Source organism: Hemiscyllium ocellatum, chromosome 3, assembly GCF_020745735.1.
Source record: "Hemiscyllium ocellatum isolate sHemOce1 chromosome 3, sHemOce1.pat.X.cur, whole genome shotgun sequence".
Lineage (NCBI taxonomy): Eukaryota > Metazoa > Chordata > Chondrichthyes > Orectolobiformes > Hemiscylliidae > Hemiscyllium > Hemiscyllium ocellatum.
The window spans coordinates 122,102,720-122,121,545 of record NC_083403.1 but is presented as its reverse complement, the minus strand read 5'-3'; the positions used below and the strand labels follow the sequence as shown (position 1 = coordinate 122,121,545).

Sequence of the window (18,826 nt, the reverse complement as noted above, 5' to 3'; positions counted from 1 at the left end):
CTTCATTGGACGTCCAATAAATGTAAGTCCCTGGCCTTACTTGAAGGCATCGTGAATGCCTCCTTTGTACTGCTATCAGCATTAGGAGTGCTGTGAATGGCACACTGTCAACATAACAGGACATTCAATGATCTCCCAACATCAGAATTAACAGCAGCAAATTGTTATGCAGTTATCCAGAGCTGGATTAGTGACCATGCCATTAAAGCTGAATGTGTATGAATCCTTCCATGCTCTCACTATTCCCTGTCTGCATAATCAAGCCCAAGATGACAACCACCAACTAACACTGCCCAAAGCAGTCCTGATTCCAGTTACAATTCTCCATCCCACTGATTGTGGCATCTTCTGCATCTTTCCTTTCCTACATCCTGATAATGGTACCTATAATAATCTGGATTCTAGGCTTTGGAATTCCCTTCTTAAACCTTCGACTTCCCTTTATGTTCTCTGTGTTCTCCATCCATCACCATTCTTAATGCCTCTTTCATGGATCAACATTTTTCTTTCCCAAATACCTCATTAAAGCAAATTGAGAATTTTTAGTTTAAATTAAAGGCACTACATAAATGCAAGTTATTATTACATGTATTAAGGTGGTTTTGTCAAGCCAGTTTCCCCAGTAAACCAGATGACCAACTATAAAGCAAAATATATTGTCTTAATATTAACAGAAAATCTGTAGACTAAGAAAATGAATATTATTCCTGATTGTTTTGGTAAAGGCATGCTAATGATGGCATTAATTTTCGAGCTGTTTTGTTTGCTGGACATATCAGCGTACATAAACTGCAAATGTTGAAAGCACTTGAAACGTTCAGCACATTCATCAGCATTAAAAAAGAAAGCTGGTTCATGTTTGAGAAGGCCCTTCTGAGGAAAATACTATTGATGCTATGCACATTTGTTTCAATGAGCAGCAGTAGTGCTGAGCGTGTCTCTAAAAACGGCAATGGTGGATGTCAGACCCTTGACCTTGTTCATCTGTGGTATTTAAATCAGGGAACAAGTGCCAAGTTTTGCTGCATCATTTATGTGCACAGTATACTTCCCTGAATTGGGAACGCTACCTTCATGGGTAGATAGGTTCAGCCTGCACGTATTTTGTTTCTGAGCATTTCCTGTTGAACGCTCATCTTTCATTTGTCTCAGTCACTGTTTTCACAGCAATATTATTGACGCGATTGATGACATTGAACAAATGGCTGGTTCTTTGAACTGTGAATCTTTTATTTTAAATAGGTGATTAGGAGGGCCTCGTCAGTACATTTTAATTGTATCCATATCTCTGTTGGTTATAATGGTTTGATACAGAAGTGGCGCTTGTGAGAAAGGTTAAGCTTGACTGTCCTGAAGAGGCAGAATTTATATTGCATTTGAATATCAGATTCAAATAACAAAATCCAGTGTTTTTCTTACAGCGCAATTTGCAGGAAATTCACATATGTTGAATTAGATTACAGTATTCAACAGTATATCCTTTCTAGTTATCCATAAAGGTATTTATCAACTTGAAAACATAGCAGTTTCCTTTCGCTTCTGAATAGGTGAAAATTGGTTTGCAGGCTTTGATAAGATAGACTATTCCATTTTTGATTGTTTTCCTTAACGGTTACTATCAAAAACAATCTTAGGACAGTAAATGCATTGTTTTACAGAATGATCGCACATAATATTTACAATTGAATGTGATGCTGGATTTAAAAGTGATAAGCCATGTGTTTAATTCTAAATGTGATGTGAAGCTGAAAGGGTTTGAAAGTGGTTTGCACTTTTATTGAAATGATAGATTGACAGAATGGCCTGTCCTTGTTTTGATTTTATGGTTGTGTGTTCCAAACGTAACCAGGAAACTTTGCTTCCTAGCTTGGAACTGAAATGTCCTTGTGCTTGCTCACCCCATCTGTCTTATCTCACAGTGCCACTGATAAACTCTTGATTTGGTGCCCTCCAATATCTCTCAAAAGTGGCCATTCCTCTGGTGTGAATTCTGATAGTGAGTATTTTCAACGGCTTTACAACCATGCAAGACATCATGATAAAATTTGTTGCTTTCCTTATCGAACAACTCCACATGTGCACTGATGCCTGGGATCATTGACTGCTTTATGCTTCTCTAGTTCAAGGTTCATCAGGCCATTAGCTCAGCTGAGAAAAGCTAACTCAATACAGATGAATTCCTCACATCGGACTTTCTGATCTGTTTTCTTTGTGATGTGTCACATGGTGCATTTGCTGATCGAATCATCGGAGAAATCCAGTTGATGAAAATACAATTAAAGAAGATGAAAATTTATTCCAATTTGGCCAATTACAGCAGGCATTGAGTTTTGTTTAAATTCACATTTGAAATTCATAGGTATTTCAGTTTGCTTGCGACAAAGTAATATTTTGTGCAAGAATATATAATCAAGAAAGGTACCTTAAAAATGCATCCAAGATAGAAATAGGACTGAATTGCTGAGGCAACCCTTTACAGTAATGCCCTGGCCACAGATAATGCATAAGATTCTCCTTCTGTGGTATCTAAAGCTTGTATTACTGTACTGGGAAGAACAGAAAATCATTTTGATGCAGCACCAAGTGTCTCAGCATTACCCCTCTGCAAGATGCTGAGCTGCAAAGGCATATTTACTTACTTACTTCAATCCATCTCTGATTCATCAGTCAAGGGTTCTCAACGGGTATTGTGTCTGTCAAGTTTTTTTTAAAAACCGCTCTGGCTTCTCCAACCGTGGGAGGAAATGACCTCATTATTCTTACAGTTTGATAGTTGAGAATTTCCTCCCTGGCGACCTGCTGTAATTTCAGTCTGCTGCTGTGCGAAGGATGCTGGAATTTCACACAACTCCTTTTGTTTATTTCAGTCCAATGACACAAAGGAAACTTCCATTCAGATTAAAATATTACACCCCACTTTCATCCCCACCCCCACTGTTTTCTTAGCATTTTCAACAAATTGCATTCTTATTTTTCCACTTGGAAATTAACTTCATAGGAAAGAGGTAAAATGCACATATTTACTGGCAAACTCCCTTTAGTCCTCATGGTGGGATCTATATGCTTCTGTGTCATGAAGCAATACAGGTTACAGTAATTACACTGAGGTTTGTCATTCCTTGGAGTTGCTTCAGAGTATTCTGGCCAAGTTCATGACTCCCATCTACACTTAACACTTTGCTGTAATGATTTTTTTTTCAGCCCTTTTTTTAAATTTGTCCTTGTCAAGGTGAGGGCTTTCAGTGCAGGAATGGAAAGGCTTCTGCCACTTCTAACATCTAATGTTGAGCTCAGGCATGGCATTGGTTCGATGTAGAGTCCTCTGCACTCTGCTGTAGCAATGGGCATTAAACACATATCAGAGCAGAACCCCTGCTGCAGCATTGTGACATTTTCATTCTTCACACCGAATCCCCTTGAATTTTTTTCTTGTGTAATTGCCAGTCTTTTTACTAAATTGGTGCCAAATTATGAATAGCTTTGTGCTGCTGAGTAGTGCCAAAGGAACTGGATTTAGAACGGGCAAATTAATTTGACCCTCTCAGCCAACGGAAAGGGCAGATTTCAATCGCATTAAAGGCTGGACAGGATTCAAAGATAGATCCGAGAAGGCAATGTTAGTGTCCGGGTAGCAGCCAAGAAATTGACATTTCTGAATAAAGATAAAGAGCACTGAACATGTGAAATGTGAAATTGCCGAAGTTCTTAGAAACCTAAAATTAAATCATTGCTGAAATTTGCATGTCCACTTTTTTTGTTGCTTTTTCTCATTTATTGCAGTCGAAATACTTCCTTCACTTTTTAGTTCTTTTTCCCTAATTACAAGTCGTATGATGTCTTGATGATTTGCATGCTTTTCCTTTCTAATAAATAGGAACTATTTTAGAATCTGAATTTCTTATAGGCAAGACTGGATGCCAGACCATTTTCTTTTTCTTGGTTGGGATTGCCTATACGAAGAGATATTTAGCTGGTGACGTTAAACTAGAGTCACATTATAAAAAATATAATGGGGATGCGGAAGGGTGAAATTGATTGTGTATAATGGTTTCAAGTACATCTAGTGAACACTTTGCACTTATGTTCCACACTAACCTTGGGTTCATGCCAAAGTTTGGGCAAGCAGATGTTCCCCAGTGATCTTCTGTCTCCTGGCCTTGCAGATTCTCATTGACTAGTTTAATGTTTTAAGGAAAGGTTGTTCCCATGGTGGCTGTGCATGCAGGCCAGGTTCTAATTGTAATCTATGAGCCAGATTACCTGATTAGCAGCAAAATTCTGTCCCATTATCCCATTGTGCTGAAGCATTTGGCAATATGAATACTTTGGATATTTCTCAGAACAAGATTGTCGTTTAGAAATTCAAATGCAATGGTTGGAAAAAAAGCTTTAGTGGTGAGACATTTGATCTTCTCTGAACAGAGTGTACATGAAGTATATTTCTATGTTTTGCTTTTTTAATATTTTTATTGTCTTTGTGAACCAATAGGTAGTTAGAAAATCAGCAGTTACGTTGGTTTGTTGATTCTTTAGCAACATTACCTAGAATAAAGAAGTGATAGACTGCTCTTAATACAGTGTTGTTGTCAGATTAATATACAATATAGTAGTGTATGGTGCATGAACACTTTGCAGAATTTGAGACCCTCTGATTAAACAAGTTAACCTTTTAGCCTCGAGCTGAGTAACCCTTTAAGTATCAATAACAACCCGTCCATAACAAAGAAACTATTGGCACCTACCTTAATAAATCTATTGCCATCAGCACTCTGGTTGACTTGACTGTTAAAAAAAAAAGCCCTGAGAAATACAGTAGCACAAGAATAAGAAAATTTAATTGGTATTGTTAAAGCAGTCAATTGTTGTTCTCTGTCAGATGTATACTAAAGTTTTCTTCACTGTTCTAAGCAAAAAAGAGACAATGAAATCATTAATTTTACTAATTTCATGTATCAAAACATATATGGAAGCAGGGAAAGGTGTGTTAATAAATCCTGTACCACACGTTGATATGTTGTGTATTAAAGGTCTGTGTGTGCTGGATAAGGACACTGAATGACTATTAATCTATTTTCAGATGGAGGCGGATGCAGACCAGAAGCGCCACCGCACACGCTCGAAAGGGATCCGAGGTAAGGCAATTGGCTCAGTAAATCAGTCAAACCCCTGCTCAGGGTGACCTTCATCCGCCAGAGCCTCTTTGCTTGTCTCATTCTGACTGTACTTTCATGGCAACTTACTGGCTGTTATATATGAAGAACCAGGTAATTATAAGACATGATAAATCTGTATTGTTTTCATTTCTCCCCAGTCCCCATAGAACCAGTAATCCAAGAACTCTTCAGGTGAGTGCTCATTGTTAAAATTAAAATTTCACCACATTAGTAATTTTGAAATTTCATGCCTCTAACTGGATAAAGCACATTGTCAATTGCATTGGTGGCTGGCTAATGCATGACTGCACTGAATAAATTAATTCTCCTGGGGCTTGCTAATAAAAAATTCAGTCTTCGCCATCTTCCATCCCTTTCTTATTTTATCCTTTTCACCCATACACTCACGGGTATGTACATAGACGCTTGTCTGCACACACAAACCAGCGTCCATGATAATTATCACAATCAACATTTCTCTTTTATTTTCCAGTTGTCCAACTCCTGGTTGTGACGGCACAGGCCACGTTAGTGGAAAATACGCGAGGCACCGAAGGTAATTTGTGTGCTTGTATTTAATTATTTTCTTCCTGAATACTGCAGTGGACCAAGAGCAATTAAAAATATAATGTCTGGGCTCAGGGCTGTGAACGTCCTAACTATGCTGCAAAGGTTTATTTTAATATCATAATAATAGATAGCTCCACTAGGATGTGTGAAAACACCTTGCTCCTGACACTTTGAAGGCTATCTTCTACAAAGAGAGCACTGCTGAATGTCTGATGTAAACTGCGAGATAACTGGGAAGAATGATGAAGCTCTGTTGTATTTGTTGATTTGTAAATCATGAGTAATTCTGTAATATCTGCAAGTTGTTTATATTAACAATGAGCTTCCTCCACCAGACTCTCTTTGCTTGTCTCATCCTGACTGTACTTGCAAGGCAACCTACTGGCCGTTATATATGAAAAACCACGTTGGAGCCAACAATGAGTTGGATTCTATGGCTTCCCAGCCACAAATGTTTGGTGGTGGTGGTGATTGGGGGCTGGGGGGTGGTGGTTCCTTAAATTATGATGGATGGCCAATCACTCACCAGTGTTTCTTCTGAAATTAATTAATGGACATTGACCCAAATATTATACTGCCTTTGCCACAAAACAGTTAGCAAAAACAGGTTTGGGTGTGAAATCAAATGGCTGTATCTTAAATAACTTTATGGCAAAGCTTGGTACCCAAGATATGAGGTGTGGATGTATGTTTGACTCCCTTTTGCGCAACAGGGACAGCCCCCAGTAAGGTATTGTTACACCCCAACATTGTTCTTTGCCATCTCTCCTTCAGAGTCCAAATACATTGTTCTTGATCCTGTTTTGATGCTTTAAGCTCTGTTCCAAATTGTTGGTCTTCTTCCTGGGGCCACCTTGCAGTTATGATGATGCCCAGTACTGAGTTCTGGTCAATCAGAATGGCTGGCAGCCCTAAGAGCAGGACTTCCTTCAAGTCAGCATCAAGGGTCCAATGCTCATCTGCTTAAGACCACCTGCAGCATGTTACTACTGAGGAGTCGCCTTGTTGAACTTTAGTTAACTGCCTGCGCCCTCTGTAAAATTCAACTGTTGCAGCCATCAATGTAGCAATGAGACTAAAGTGACAATAACTTGGAACATGCAAAAGGAAAACATTCTTTTGGCCCTGACATTTACTAAGTTCATTGAAATCTATTTTATCTGCTTTACTGTTTCAGAATTCAATGGTTTGAACTGAAATTGTAGTGAAAATGTGCAACTGGAACTCACCAAAACTATTTCCAGTTTTGTCAGTAAAGCAATGTTTGTTTAGGAAAGTACGGATTGAGGACTATTGTGATATTATGCTACTGTTAGTTGTTAGCCTGGATTTCACATTTTGATTGGGACCCCTGTTGGAATCAAAAGGGTATTGCTCTTTGGCAATCTGTCACCTGACAGGGATTTTCTGTGAATAGATCAATTAGTGTCCAGAAGACAGGCTTGCTATTCAGTGACTGACAGGCTTCAATAGAAGGCCCTTCAGCATAGGACGAGGTGAAACCTGCAGTTTAGTTAATGGAGAGGGAGATAGAGAGTGTGTTCACCCCTATTTTGAGGTGCTCTCTCTCTCACACGTTTTAATCTCCTAAACCCCTTCTGGTCCCTCTGACCCTTCTGCCTGCCTCGTTATAGGAAGGATATGAACAGAGAGAGTTGGGAGAGAGTGCAGAGATCGTTTACAGGAATGGTTCCAGTTATGGCCCATGTTATGAGGATAAATTGAAGAAGTTGAGACTGTTCTGAGGAGGAAACGAAGCCGAAATGTGATAGAGGGTTTTAAAATCATGAGCAAGCTAGTTAGAATAGATAGGAAAACCCTGCCCCCTTGCATAAAAGGAAGAAGAAAATGGCACAGATTTAAAGTCATGTACAAAAGAAGCAAGGATGAGGTGAGGAAAAGTTTTTTACTTGGTGAGTGGTTAACATATAGAATGCACAGTCTGGAAGTGTGGTGGAGGCAGGTTTAGTTGAGGCATTCAAGAGAGTAATGATTGATCCTTTGGATAAAAATAATGTGTAACAATTGAACATTTCAGTTAGCCTCTGACAATCAGGTCATCGTGGCCAGTCAATGCCTTCATTAATTACTCACCACTTTTGGGAGGTCAGCCATGCTTAGGCCCCAAATGAACTTCTGGCAGGTGGTCCCCCCAGCTGGATGATGGCACTGGTTGGCTAGAGTGGCATGAATGTCTGTACCTCCCTGCCTCCATGCTTGCCCATCCCCAATGGGGATGCCCATTGTGGCTTGTACAGGCCACACCCATTATCACCTGAAGGATTCTCTAAAGGGTGTGTACTGTGCCCAATGAATATAGCACCTGATGGGGAAGAATAGTTCACCTCGTACATAGCTTCAACACTGTTGTGGCTTTGAGAGATGTGAAACACGCCATAATAGTGAATAAAGCAGTGCCCCTTTCTGTTGTTGATAAAACAATCCTGTGGTAAAATCTCTTGTTTGTTTTTGGAATGAACAGCAGAAAAATCAGGCAATTCTATTCCCCTGACAGCCAAAATATTTCAACAAAATCCCATGCTCTCTTTGTGAGGTTTTTAGCTTTATATCTGACTGTTTTTGTCAGTAGTTAATGAGGTAAACATTTTTAATGGTTTACTGAACAGTTCTTAGATACAAGACAATGTTTAATTTTGATAAGATCTTGAACAAAGAACCAGGCTTGGAGTCTCGGAGCCTGGTTTCCCCTGCTAGTCACATGCTTAAATTCAGTGATGTGCTGTTCCCAGGGGGTTTAACTTGGCCTGAACTGAATCCAGCTGTTTTTCCACAATGGCCTAATTAAATAGGGTGAGGCAAGTGCCAGGAAAGCCAACCTGATGGGAATTGGCACTCATTCCAAAATGGAGGAGAGCAGCTGCATGCTGACCACAGGCTTTTAAATCTGTAAATTCCAGATGTTTCTAACAGCCTTGCAAATCTCTCTCAGAAATAGCGGCAAATTGGTTTGTGGTCTTCGTCAAAGAGTGAGCAGCCACTTCCCGTAGGTAATGAGAAGTTGCAGTATTGTATTGCACTTGAAACAAGAGAGGTTCAAGGGTGAGAAAAAGGAGCAATGGGCTAACCTGACATGGTGGAACATGGGTCATAAAACCGAATTGGTCTAAAGAAGAAAAGGCTGTTACAGATTAGTTTGGAATCTATATCACGGGTCTGACTGGTGAGCACTGGCTAAAATTTAGATTAGATTAGATTCCCTACAGTGTGGAAACAGGCCCTTCGGCCCAACAAGTCCCTACTGATCCTCCGAAGAGTAACCCACCCAGACCCATTCAAATCTCTCTCTGACTAATGCACCAAACACTATGGTCAATTTTGGCATGGTAAATTCACCTGATCTGCACATTTTTTGACTATGGGAGGAAACCCACGCACACACTGGGAGAATGTGCAAACTTCACACAAATGGTTGCCTGAGGTGGGAATCGAACCCGGGTCCCTGGCACTGTGAGGCAGCAGTGCTAACCACTGAGCCACTCTGCCACCCAAAAACTTTAATTAAATTTTTGTAAATATTTTTATTCCCAAGTTCTTGTTTTTTTTCCTTTCTCTGCAGAGTGGTCTGTCTGATCTACTTGAATTTTACCTTCTTTGCATAGGACAATGACAAGCCCCCATTCCTTTTCAAATCCAGGCTTGGTGCACGCCAAGAGATGAATGCCTCATCCCCTCAACTCTTTCTAATGCTGATACATTTAGCCTTGCATCTTCTTGCTTTAACAATGAACAATTCACTGCCAGTTGACTGCTCGATCAAGGTCAATTTCTCAGTATACGAAGATCTTTGGCATGATTTTGAATCCAAAATCTTGGTGCTGTCCATTGTTTATCCAGACATGTGCCTGTGGACAGCCAAAGGAGAACATACTTCATGCATAGTATCCAATCATTAGGAGTGGTTAAAGCTAGGGCAACAGTGCCAGTATGGGGCAGCATGGTGGCTCAGTGGTTAGCACTGCTGCCTCACAGTGCCAAGGACCTGGGTTCAATTCCAGCCATGGTCTGCGTGGAGTTTGCACATTCTCCCAGTGTCTGTGTGGGTTTCCTCCGGGTGCTCCGGTTTCCTCCCACAGTCCAAAGCTGTGCAGGTCAGGTGAATTGGCCATGCTAAATTGCCCGTAGTGTTAGGTGCATTAGTCAGAGGGAAATGGATTACTCTTCGGAGGATCAGTGTGGACTTGTTGTGCTGAAGGGCCTGTTTCCACACTGTAGGAAATCTAAAAATTCAATACTAAATCTTGAGGAAGAGGGTCTTCGCACAGTTAAGATTTAATTCTAAAGACTTACAATCCTATTCCCAATCAGTTAATGTCTGCTGTTGTTTTGACTGGGCCTTTTTCTTCAGAAGGCTGGGGCACTCTTGGCTGTGGAGTAGGGAGTCTTAGGGCTGCAGAAGTGCTGTAAAATTATTCAGGTCTTGATGTCGCACTAACCGCTCAATAATGTGAACGCCGTCAGTGTTCATCTGCGTGCTCCTCTCCCCCACCACTACTCCAGCCATGCGACCATGCGAAAAACACATCCAGGACTTATCCAAACAAGCAGCTTACAGGCTGCTATCTTTGCCTTCTGGCTGCCAGCTTCTTTTCATTCATCCATCGCACGTGGGCATCACTGAAATCTTATTATCAATCAAACAGGCTACTTTGTCCTGGATGGTGTCAGGCTTCTTGAGTGCTTTTGGAGCTGCTCCCATCCAGGCAAGTGGGGAGTATGAACAGCAATACAGCACATGAACAGGCCCTTCAGTTATTTCTATTCAATCACAATCCTTTCTTTCGTTGACTTCTCAAGAAGGGTCATTGAATAGCAATCACAAAAATGGAAACCCTGACCTGAATTTGGCTTTCCACTCACATGCTCGCGTGGACAATTTTTCAAAATTTTGTCAGTCACATCATACATGCCAGAAGAACAACTACCGAGTACCCCTTTAACTAATTTTTTGGAAGAATTATCTCACAAGATTTTGGTAGACTGTGTAGGACTCTGATCAAAGACTAGTAATGCAATCAGTTCCTTTTAACAGTAATGCATGTTTCACCAAGATTTCTGGAAGCACTGGCTGTGGGTAAAATTACCATTAGAACATTTAATAGGAGCAGAAGTCGTCCATTTAGCCTACTCTGTCTGCTCTGCCATTCAAAGATATTCTGGCAGATCTGATAATCCACAATTCCACTTACCAGCCTTTTGCCCAGAACCTTTGATTTTGCTATTGATTATAATTTTGGTCTCCCACCTATTGTTATGAAACTTGAAAGGGCTTAAAATGCATTTGCAAGGATGCTGCCAGGGTTCAAGGGTTTGAGCTATAGGGCGAGGCTGAATAAGCTGGGGCTGTTTTCTCTGCAGTGTTGGAGGCTGAGGAGTGACATTATGGAGATTTATAAAATCATGAGGAGTACAGCCAGGATAAGTAGACAAGGTCTTTTCCCTGGGATGGAGGAGTCCAGAAGTGGAGGGCACAAGTTTAGGGTGAGAGGGGAAGGATTTAAAACATTTTCCTGCAAAGGGTGGTGCATGTATGGAATGAGCTGCCAGAGGAAGTGGTGGAGGCTGGTACAATTACAACATTTAAAAGGCATCTGGATAGGTATATGAGTAGGAATGGTTTAGAGGAATACGGGCCAAGTGCTGGCAAATGGGACTAGATTAATTTAGGAGATCTGGTCGGCATGGACAAGTTGAACTGAAGAGTCTGTTTCCATGCTGTACCTCTCTCTGACTCTGACTCTCCAAGCCTGCACCAACACATTTTGCTTTTCCATACGAAAACTGTCTTCACTTACAGGATCCGTATCCCTCTATTGCCTTCCTAATCATGTATTTGTCCAGGTGCTACTTGAATTCGTGTATTCATCCAAGTGCTTCTTGATTCCAACACCCTCCTGACTTTTACCTTATAAATGGTGGGCAGGCTTTGGGGAGTCAACAGATGATTCACTCCTGAGAGTAATTCTAGCTTCTGAACCGCAAGCGTAGCCATTGTATTTATATGTCTTGTGCAGTTCAGTTTCTGGTCAGTGGTAACTCCCAGGATTTTGATAGCTTCCTCCTTTTGTTCTTTCTGGATATGCAGCTGGATGATGGCTGGCAAGTATGTAAATGATGTCTCATGTAGACCAGCAATTGAGGCCTGAGTCTCAAATTGCTGACATGGGTCGGAGAGGGGTTTAATGCGCATGCCGCCTGCAGAAATCTGCATCAATTAAAATGCCATTTTCTGCATTTTGAGACTTTCCTTGTTAGGGATTCCATTCGTGCTATATACAAAACTGGACAATGTTTGAGAGTAGGATATGGGACACAGTTCATGAAAATGCTTCTGTTTAATTCCCTTCAGTGAGATTATTTTAGCTGTTATGTAGCATTGGTGTTCAATTTCTGTACAGATGATCTTTCTTTGTTTTGTAGGATATCCTAGTCAGCTCCTCATTCAGAACCTCCCCATGTATGTTCAGCATTTCTGGCAGTTTGTAGTGTAATGCATTTGTATTAATAAATGTATGTTCTATACATATAGTTTGTGTATTTTTATTATTCATTGATGGATGCTTCATTCGTAAGGATGCTTTTCCTTATTTTTGCTTTTGTTTTGTTTCTTTGGATGTGGATTTGTTGTTGTGTTGCCGTAGCCTTACTACACCATAGGGGCTGCTCTCTCATCAGAGAGAAGTGACTGCTGGTGATTTAACCTGAGGGCCACTAGACCTTAGGCAAGGAAGAGGTTGAGAAGGAGAGTCCTTCATGGAAACCTCAAACCAGTGATGAGAATTGAACCCAAACTGTTGGCGTCACACTGCTCTGTAAACCAACAATCCAGCCAACTGTCTGGCAAAGCCAGCATTTGCTGTTCCCATTGAGAAGGTAGAGGTAAGCTGTCTTCTAGACCCGCCACAGCCCTTGGGGTGTTGTTACAGTGCTGTTGGGTAACCAGTTCAATTTTACTGTATTTATTTAGGCTGATGTTGTCTTTGCTCAGAAATTATTTTATATTCTGATCTGTTCCAGGTCTTGATTATTTTTCCACTGCAGCAAATCTGAACCAGTTCCTTTTTCATAGTTTACCTCAAAACAAAATCAAAACGTGAGCCACTGGGTATTATTATCCAGTTTACGTCAGGAATGAAAACTGAACAGTTTACTTAAAACCTGGACAGTCCAGTCAAGAACTAAATAACTGACATTGATACACAGTGGGACCTTGAGCTGGTCATGACCTTTAGTGAGAAAAAGTAGAATAACTCCCATGTTCTACATTTCTTTGTCAGAGCTTCATTATAGGGAGTTTGTCAGCGCTTCATTAGAAGCCAGTCTGTATGCACTAAAGTCCCAACAAATGGAAATGTAATAAAGACCACATGATCAATCTTTACAGCATTCGTTAAGGGATGAATATTCACCACGTCACTGGGGAGTAATCTCTGTGTCTTCATTGGAATAGTGCCAATGGATTTTTCATGTGCACTGGAAAAAGCAAACTGCATATGGCTTAACGTCTCATCTGCAAGAGAGCACACCTCAAACAATCTACTTATCCCTCAGAGCCTTTATGCACTGGAATATCAACTTAGATTGTTGTAGTCAAGTCTGTGGGTTGGAACTGAGCTTCTGAATCTTCTAGCTGTGTAGTAAGAATGCTACCAATTAAGCCATGGCTGACTTTGTTGGCAACATCCGCAGAGGCACAGAATTGACCATCCCTTAATGTCCCTGTCTGATGTACTTTTCCACTGATTTCAGTGGCAAGGGAAATTAGGTGAAATTCATCATAGGCAACTAATCGAATAATACTCATTCTGAGCCAATGATCAAGGTAGACTTCACCAACATCCTCATGGTTTGTTAATTCCTCTATTTTGAGCTTCTCAACCATGCGTTCAGATAATATAATCATACTCAGGGATGCTGTGTTATGGACTTGATGGAGGTGAAGAGAACTCTTGCCCCCACCCCAAACTGGCAAGTCAGCATGAACCCCTCCCCATGTGCCACATCACCTTTTTTTTGTCATGTATCACTCAACGACTCAACTTGGGCAATGGTGGGTCACCCTTGGGAGTGAGGACCTTGGTGGCAGAAATCCTGGAAGCCAAGAATTGTTGGTCACTTTGAGGCTCTAGGCTTCATTGACTGGCAGTGCCCCAGGAAGGTAGAGTCTGCTGCTAGTATGACACCCATCTGAGGCCCAGAATCATCATGGACACAGGCCAGAGGTAACTGATGGCAGAATGGGTGAGCAGGATCAGTAGCAAGGACTGAGGAGTGACAATCAACTGTTGCTACCTGATGCCAAGTTCTTTGAGCACCAGGTGACTCTGAACAAGTGACTCCTCAAGCCATTGTTCATTCCAAAGGCTCTTTGTACTTTCTTTGAGGGGACTGCCCTGGCCTGCCTGTTACTAGTGAATACTACCAGCAGAGATGATGAGGTCCAACCTGGGCATCCTTTCCCTGCAGAAGAGCCTTAATTAGTTGCACAGCAGGAAAATTGTCCAAGCATTTTCTCTTCATGAACTTAATCGGGGAGCAGGAGGGAAGGAAACAGGATCCTCACCTGCCTCCCTCCCATCTGAATAAACACCCCACCCCCAACAACCAAATGTGCCATGGGCAAGGGAATTAAAATTCACGTTTGATCACTGAAAAGTTCGCTCTGGTTTTAGTGTATATGATTTAGGATATGTAACAGTGTTGCTGGATCACATCCTGGGATTCTACATATTTCTAATTATGCCCATTGGTTTGTGGTAACAATATAAGGCAGATTCTGTTTTTTTTTCATTACATTATTCAACTTCCCATGTTTGTTATAGTTGTTTTGCTGTTGTCTTGAAATGGAATGTTGCTTCCTTTGCTAGAGGCTGAGATGCAGTGAAGGGTTGTTGATACAAGGGTTAGCCAGACAATATTGTCGAACAGAGATGTGCATATTGTTGAATACTCTGGAGTTTCGCTTCATAGTCAGCAGAGATCATGGAGTATTTGCTTTCTCTTAGGAGCTTAATTGGCTGGGTAGAGTACATGATCAGGTAGATTGTACATGGTCTTTGGAAGTAGCCAGCTTAATGGCATTGTCTCATTCTGTATTCTGTTTTATTTTTATATGAGGCTTAGTTAAGTCTCTGTCATTATTCAAGTTTTCACCCAATATAAGATTTACTACAAGAGGTAAAATATAAGTAATTCCAGCTCTTTTGGTGTTTGAAGGTTGACAGTTCTAAAGGCCATTTCTTTTGTTTCCATTTCTTGTCTCAATAATGAGCATTTTTAACTCAGGTAGGCTTGGCCAGTAGCACTTATAAATTTCTCAACCCTCACTTGTGATTCACTTTATTCTTTTAGTCAGATCTTTGTTTTCCTACGGTTCTAAGATCCTTGTAAAAGATTAAGTATTTCCATTCTCTGTGTGTTTGCAAATAGAGTCATAGAGTCATAGAGATGTACAGCATGGAAACAGACCCTTCGGTCCAACCCGTCCATGCCGACCAGATATCCCAACCCAATCTAGTCCCACCTGTCAGCATCCGGCCCATATCCCTCCAAACCCTTCCTATTCATATACCCATCCAAATGCCTCTTAAATGTTGCAGTTGTATCAGCCTCCACCACATCCTCTGGCAGCTCATTCCATACCTGTACTACCCTCTGCGTGAAAAAGTTGCCCCTTAAGTCTCTTTTATATCTTTCCCCTCTCACCCTAAACCTAAGCCCACTAGTTCTGGACTCCCCACCCCAGGGAAAAGACTTTGTCTATTTATCCTATCCATGCCCCTCATAATTTTGTAAACCTCTATAAGGTCACCCCCTCAGCCTCCGACGCTCCAGGGAAAACAGCCCCAGCCTGTTCAGCCTCACCCTGTAGCTCAGAAATGGATTCAAATGAAATTCTTACTTATTTGTGCATTGTATATACAATTCCCATCTATCACTGAACACAACAGAGTGTATTCCTATTGGTTAGGCCACTTTTGGATTATTGTGTGCAATTCTGGTCTCCATCCTATCGGAAAGATGTTGTGAAACTTGAAATGGTTCAGAAGAGAGTTACAAGGATGTAGCCAGGCTTGGAGGATTTGTGCTATAGGGAGAGGTTGAATAGGCTGGGGCTGTTTTCCCTGGAGTGTCAGAGGCTGAGGGGTGATCTTATAGAGGTGTATAAAATCATGAGGGAGATGGATAGGGTAAATAAACAAATAGGATAGGATAAACTCCCCGGGGTGGGGGAGTCCAGCACTAGAGGGCATAGGTTTAGGGGTGAGGGAGGAAAGATATAAAAGCGACCTCAAGGGCAACTTTTTCACACAGAGAGTGGTACGTGTATGGACTGAGCTGCCAGAGGAAGTCGTGGAGGCTGGTACAATTGCAACACTTAAAATGCACGTGGATGGGTTTATGAATAGGAAGGGTATGGAGGGATATGGGCTGGGTCCTGGCAGATGGGACTAGATTGGGTTGGGATATCTGGTTGACATGGACAAATTGGACCAAAGAGTCTGTTTCTGTGCTGTACAAGTCTGTGACCATGACTCTGTAATCTGGAATATCAGTTATTCTTGGCAAACAGGCTAAAAGATTGACAGACAACACCATATGACATTTCTTAAACTTAAAACTTATTTGTATATTTAGAGACTTTGTTAAATATCTTAGGGGAATCTTTTTTAGTTGTTTGCAAACACTTTGTATTGCGTGCACATTGTTCTTGGGACTCTGATTATATCATGCATTGCTGAGAATACATCTTATAATATGTAAGTAACAAGCAAGAGTAGAATCCCTGCAGTGTGGAAGCAAGCCTTTTAGCCCGTTGAATCCACGCTGACCCTCTGACAAGCATTCCACCCAGACCCATCCCCTACCCTGTCCCTGCATTTCCCAAGGCTAATCCACTTAACCTACAAATCAGTGGACAGTATGAGCAATTTAGTATTGTCAATCCACTTAACCTGCACATTTTGGGACTACGGGAGGACACCGGAGCACCTGGAGGAGACAAGGGAGAATGTGCAAACTTCACATAGGCAGTCACCCTGGAATTGAACCCATGAGGTATCTGTGAGGCAGCAGTGCTAACCACTGAGCCATATCCTTCCATTTGTGTGTTGACTCTGGCTCTGTTCAGCTGTGATGAAGGGGTACTCAAAATCTCAGTTGGGGCTTTCTCCTTGTGATGTTTATCAGCTAGTTTCAACATTTTCTGAAGTATAAACAGAAAATGTTGGTAATACTCAGCAGGTGTGGCAGCATCTGTGAAGAAAGAAATAGGTTCCAGGTTCAATGACTCATCAGCAGTGTTTATAGTATTTTGGCTTCACATCAACATTTTCTGGTTTCAGGTCAGATTTGCAGCAACCTCACTTGATTCCTCTTTGTCTCTGTTGTAAATAATGTCTGTCGTACTTATACTGAGAAAACCTTTATAAAAATAATAAATGCCGTTCGTTAATTTTTCCTCATGGTATTTTCTTTCAAATTTGCATGTCACTCTGCTGGCCTTTGTCGAATTTGTTAATACTGACAGCTTTTTCTTCATCTTTCTCGAGTTTTTGTCAAAGATTTCCATTATAAACAAGCATTGGAGTTCTCAGTGACTTCATGTACTGTAGTTGTGTCAATAAAAATATGACTTCAAGTTCTTTGTTCCACATTCAATAAGTATTAGCACTGGCAATTCTTAATATGTTTATGTCACTATGATATTTCTAATGAGCATTTCAAATGATCTGCTGAAAGATGACCTAAAATGTATTTTAATGCATAAAATCTTAATCTTTCCCAAAATTGTCATTCTGAATTTTTATTTTGCTCTTTTGAATTGTTTCCTGTCTTATTCAGTAATAATTTATTGCTTCCTAATATTGTCTATGCATTTTCAGCAATCCATGAAAATCATATTTTGTAAATAGTTCTATAGAAAATTGGTCTGTGCTGTCTCTTGATAACAAATTATTGAATCTTTTCTGGCCTATTTTGCTGTATTTTATTTAAATTTTTTTTTCCCATTTCGTGTACCTTTTCACCCACCAGTTTGATTGCCATGGCTGCTGCAGTGGGTGAATAATTGCCTGTCTTAGTAGGAGCATGTTCTGGAGCTAAAGTCGAGTGCTTTCTTCGTGATGTATGCCTCATTTGGATTCAGCCGACAGCCTAGGGGCTGTATTATTCATGCCTTGACAGATAGCACTCACTAAAAGCATTGGACTAGGGCCAGGTACTGGCAGGGAGATTCTGGAACATTGCACCTTACTGCTCAGAGTATCATCTACAAAAGGAAAGCTGCTTCATTTCCATAGCTGTGTTAGCACCACAAAAATATAGAAATCCAATTTATATACAGCAAATTGCAGCATGCGGGGAATTGCAGCATGCATTAAGATTTTTAACGTAATTTTCTACATTTAATTGCAAGGCTTTTGTTTAATTAGTAAGTCACCACAAGTGAAAAATGAAGATTCACATGAGTGCATAGAACACAATGTAGTGACGCTGAATTCACTAATTAATGTATGGCTGCTGTACAACAGAATGCACTGTGGGATATTTATTAGAAATGTAATGTTTGTATGAAGGCCAGTTTTAAGTATTTTTTTTTCTCCTCCTTGATATTTCTATACCACATCAATGTGATTTTACATCTGCTGTCATTATCCTCGACGAAGAATCTGAAATAAATATTAGATTTAAATTTTGAGGCAGAGACTGAAGATTTAAAAAAAAAAATTGTAAGCTTCTAACAACTGTGTTTTAAAAATAATCTTATGGGCACAAAGGTTTACAGTTTAATAGGCATGAAGAGAATTCTGAACATACGGCACACCCAGTAAGGTTATGCATGTTATATGACGTATGACTTCATTAATGCTGTTTTTTTGCCATCAAATATAGATTTAAATCTGCAGTTGCTATGTGCAGTTCAAATATTCCCATTTGACTTAGCCTCAAGCAGTGTCTTAAAATATTCCCCCATTTCCTAACTCGTTTCTCCTCCCCTTTCCTGAAGCAATGAGAACGATCTCAACTCTTGAGTACAATCCCACAGTCCTCACCCAAGTAGCTAAGCTTCATGTACAATCTGC

At 40.7% G+C, this 18,826-nt stretch overlaps 1 protein-coding gene across 1 annotated transcript in view; it reads left to right on the top strand.

Moving 5' to 3' along the window:
• The first annotated feature begins 5,077 nt into the window (after nucleotides 1-5,077).
• Nucleotides 5,078-18,826, top strand: part of LOC132807602 (myelin transcription factor 1-like protein) — a 300,657-nt gene continuing 286,908 nt past the window's right edge. Inside the window, exons 1-3 of the mRNA XM_060821659.1 lie at nucleotides 5,078-5,132; nucleotides 5,312-5,345; nucleotides 5,647-5,709. Coding sequence (XP_060677642.1) covers nucleotides 5,078-5,132; nucleotides 5,312-5,345; nucleotides 5,647-5,709 — 152 coding nt within the window. The remainder of the gene's footprint in view (nucleotides 5,133-5,311; nucleotides 5,346-5,646; nucleotides 5,710-18,826) is intronic.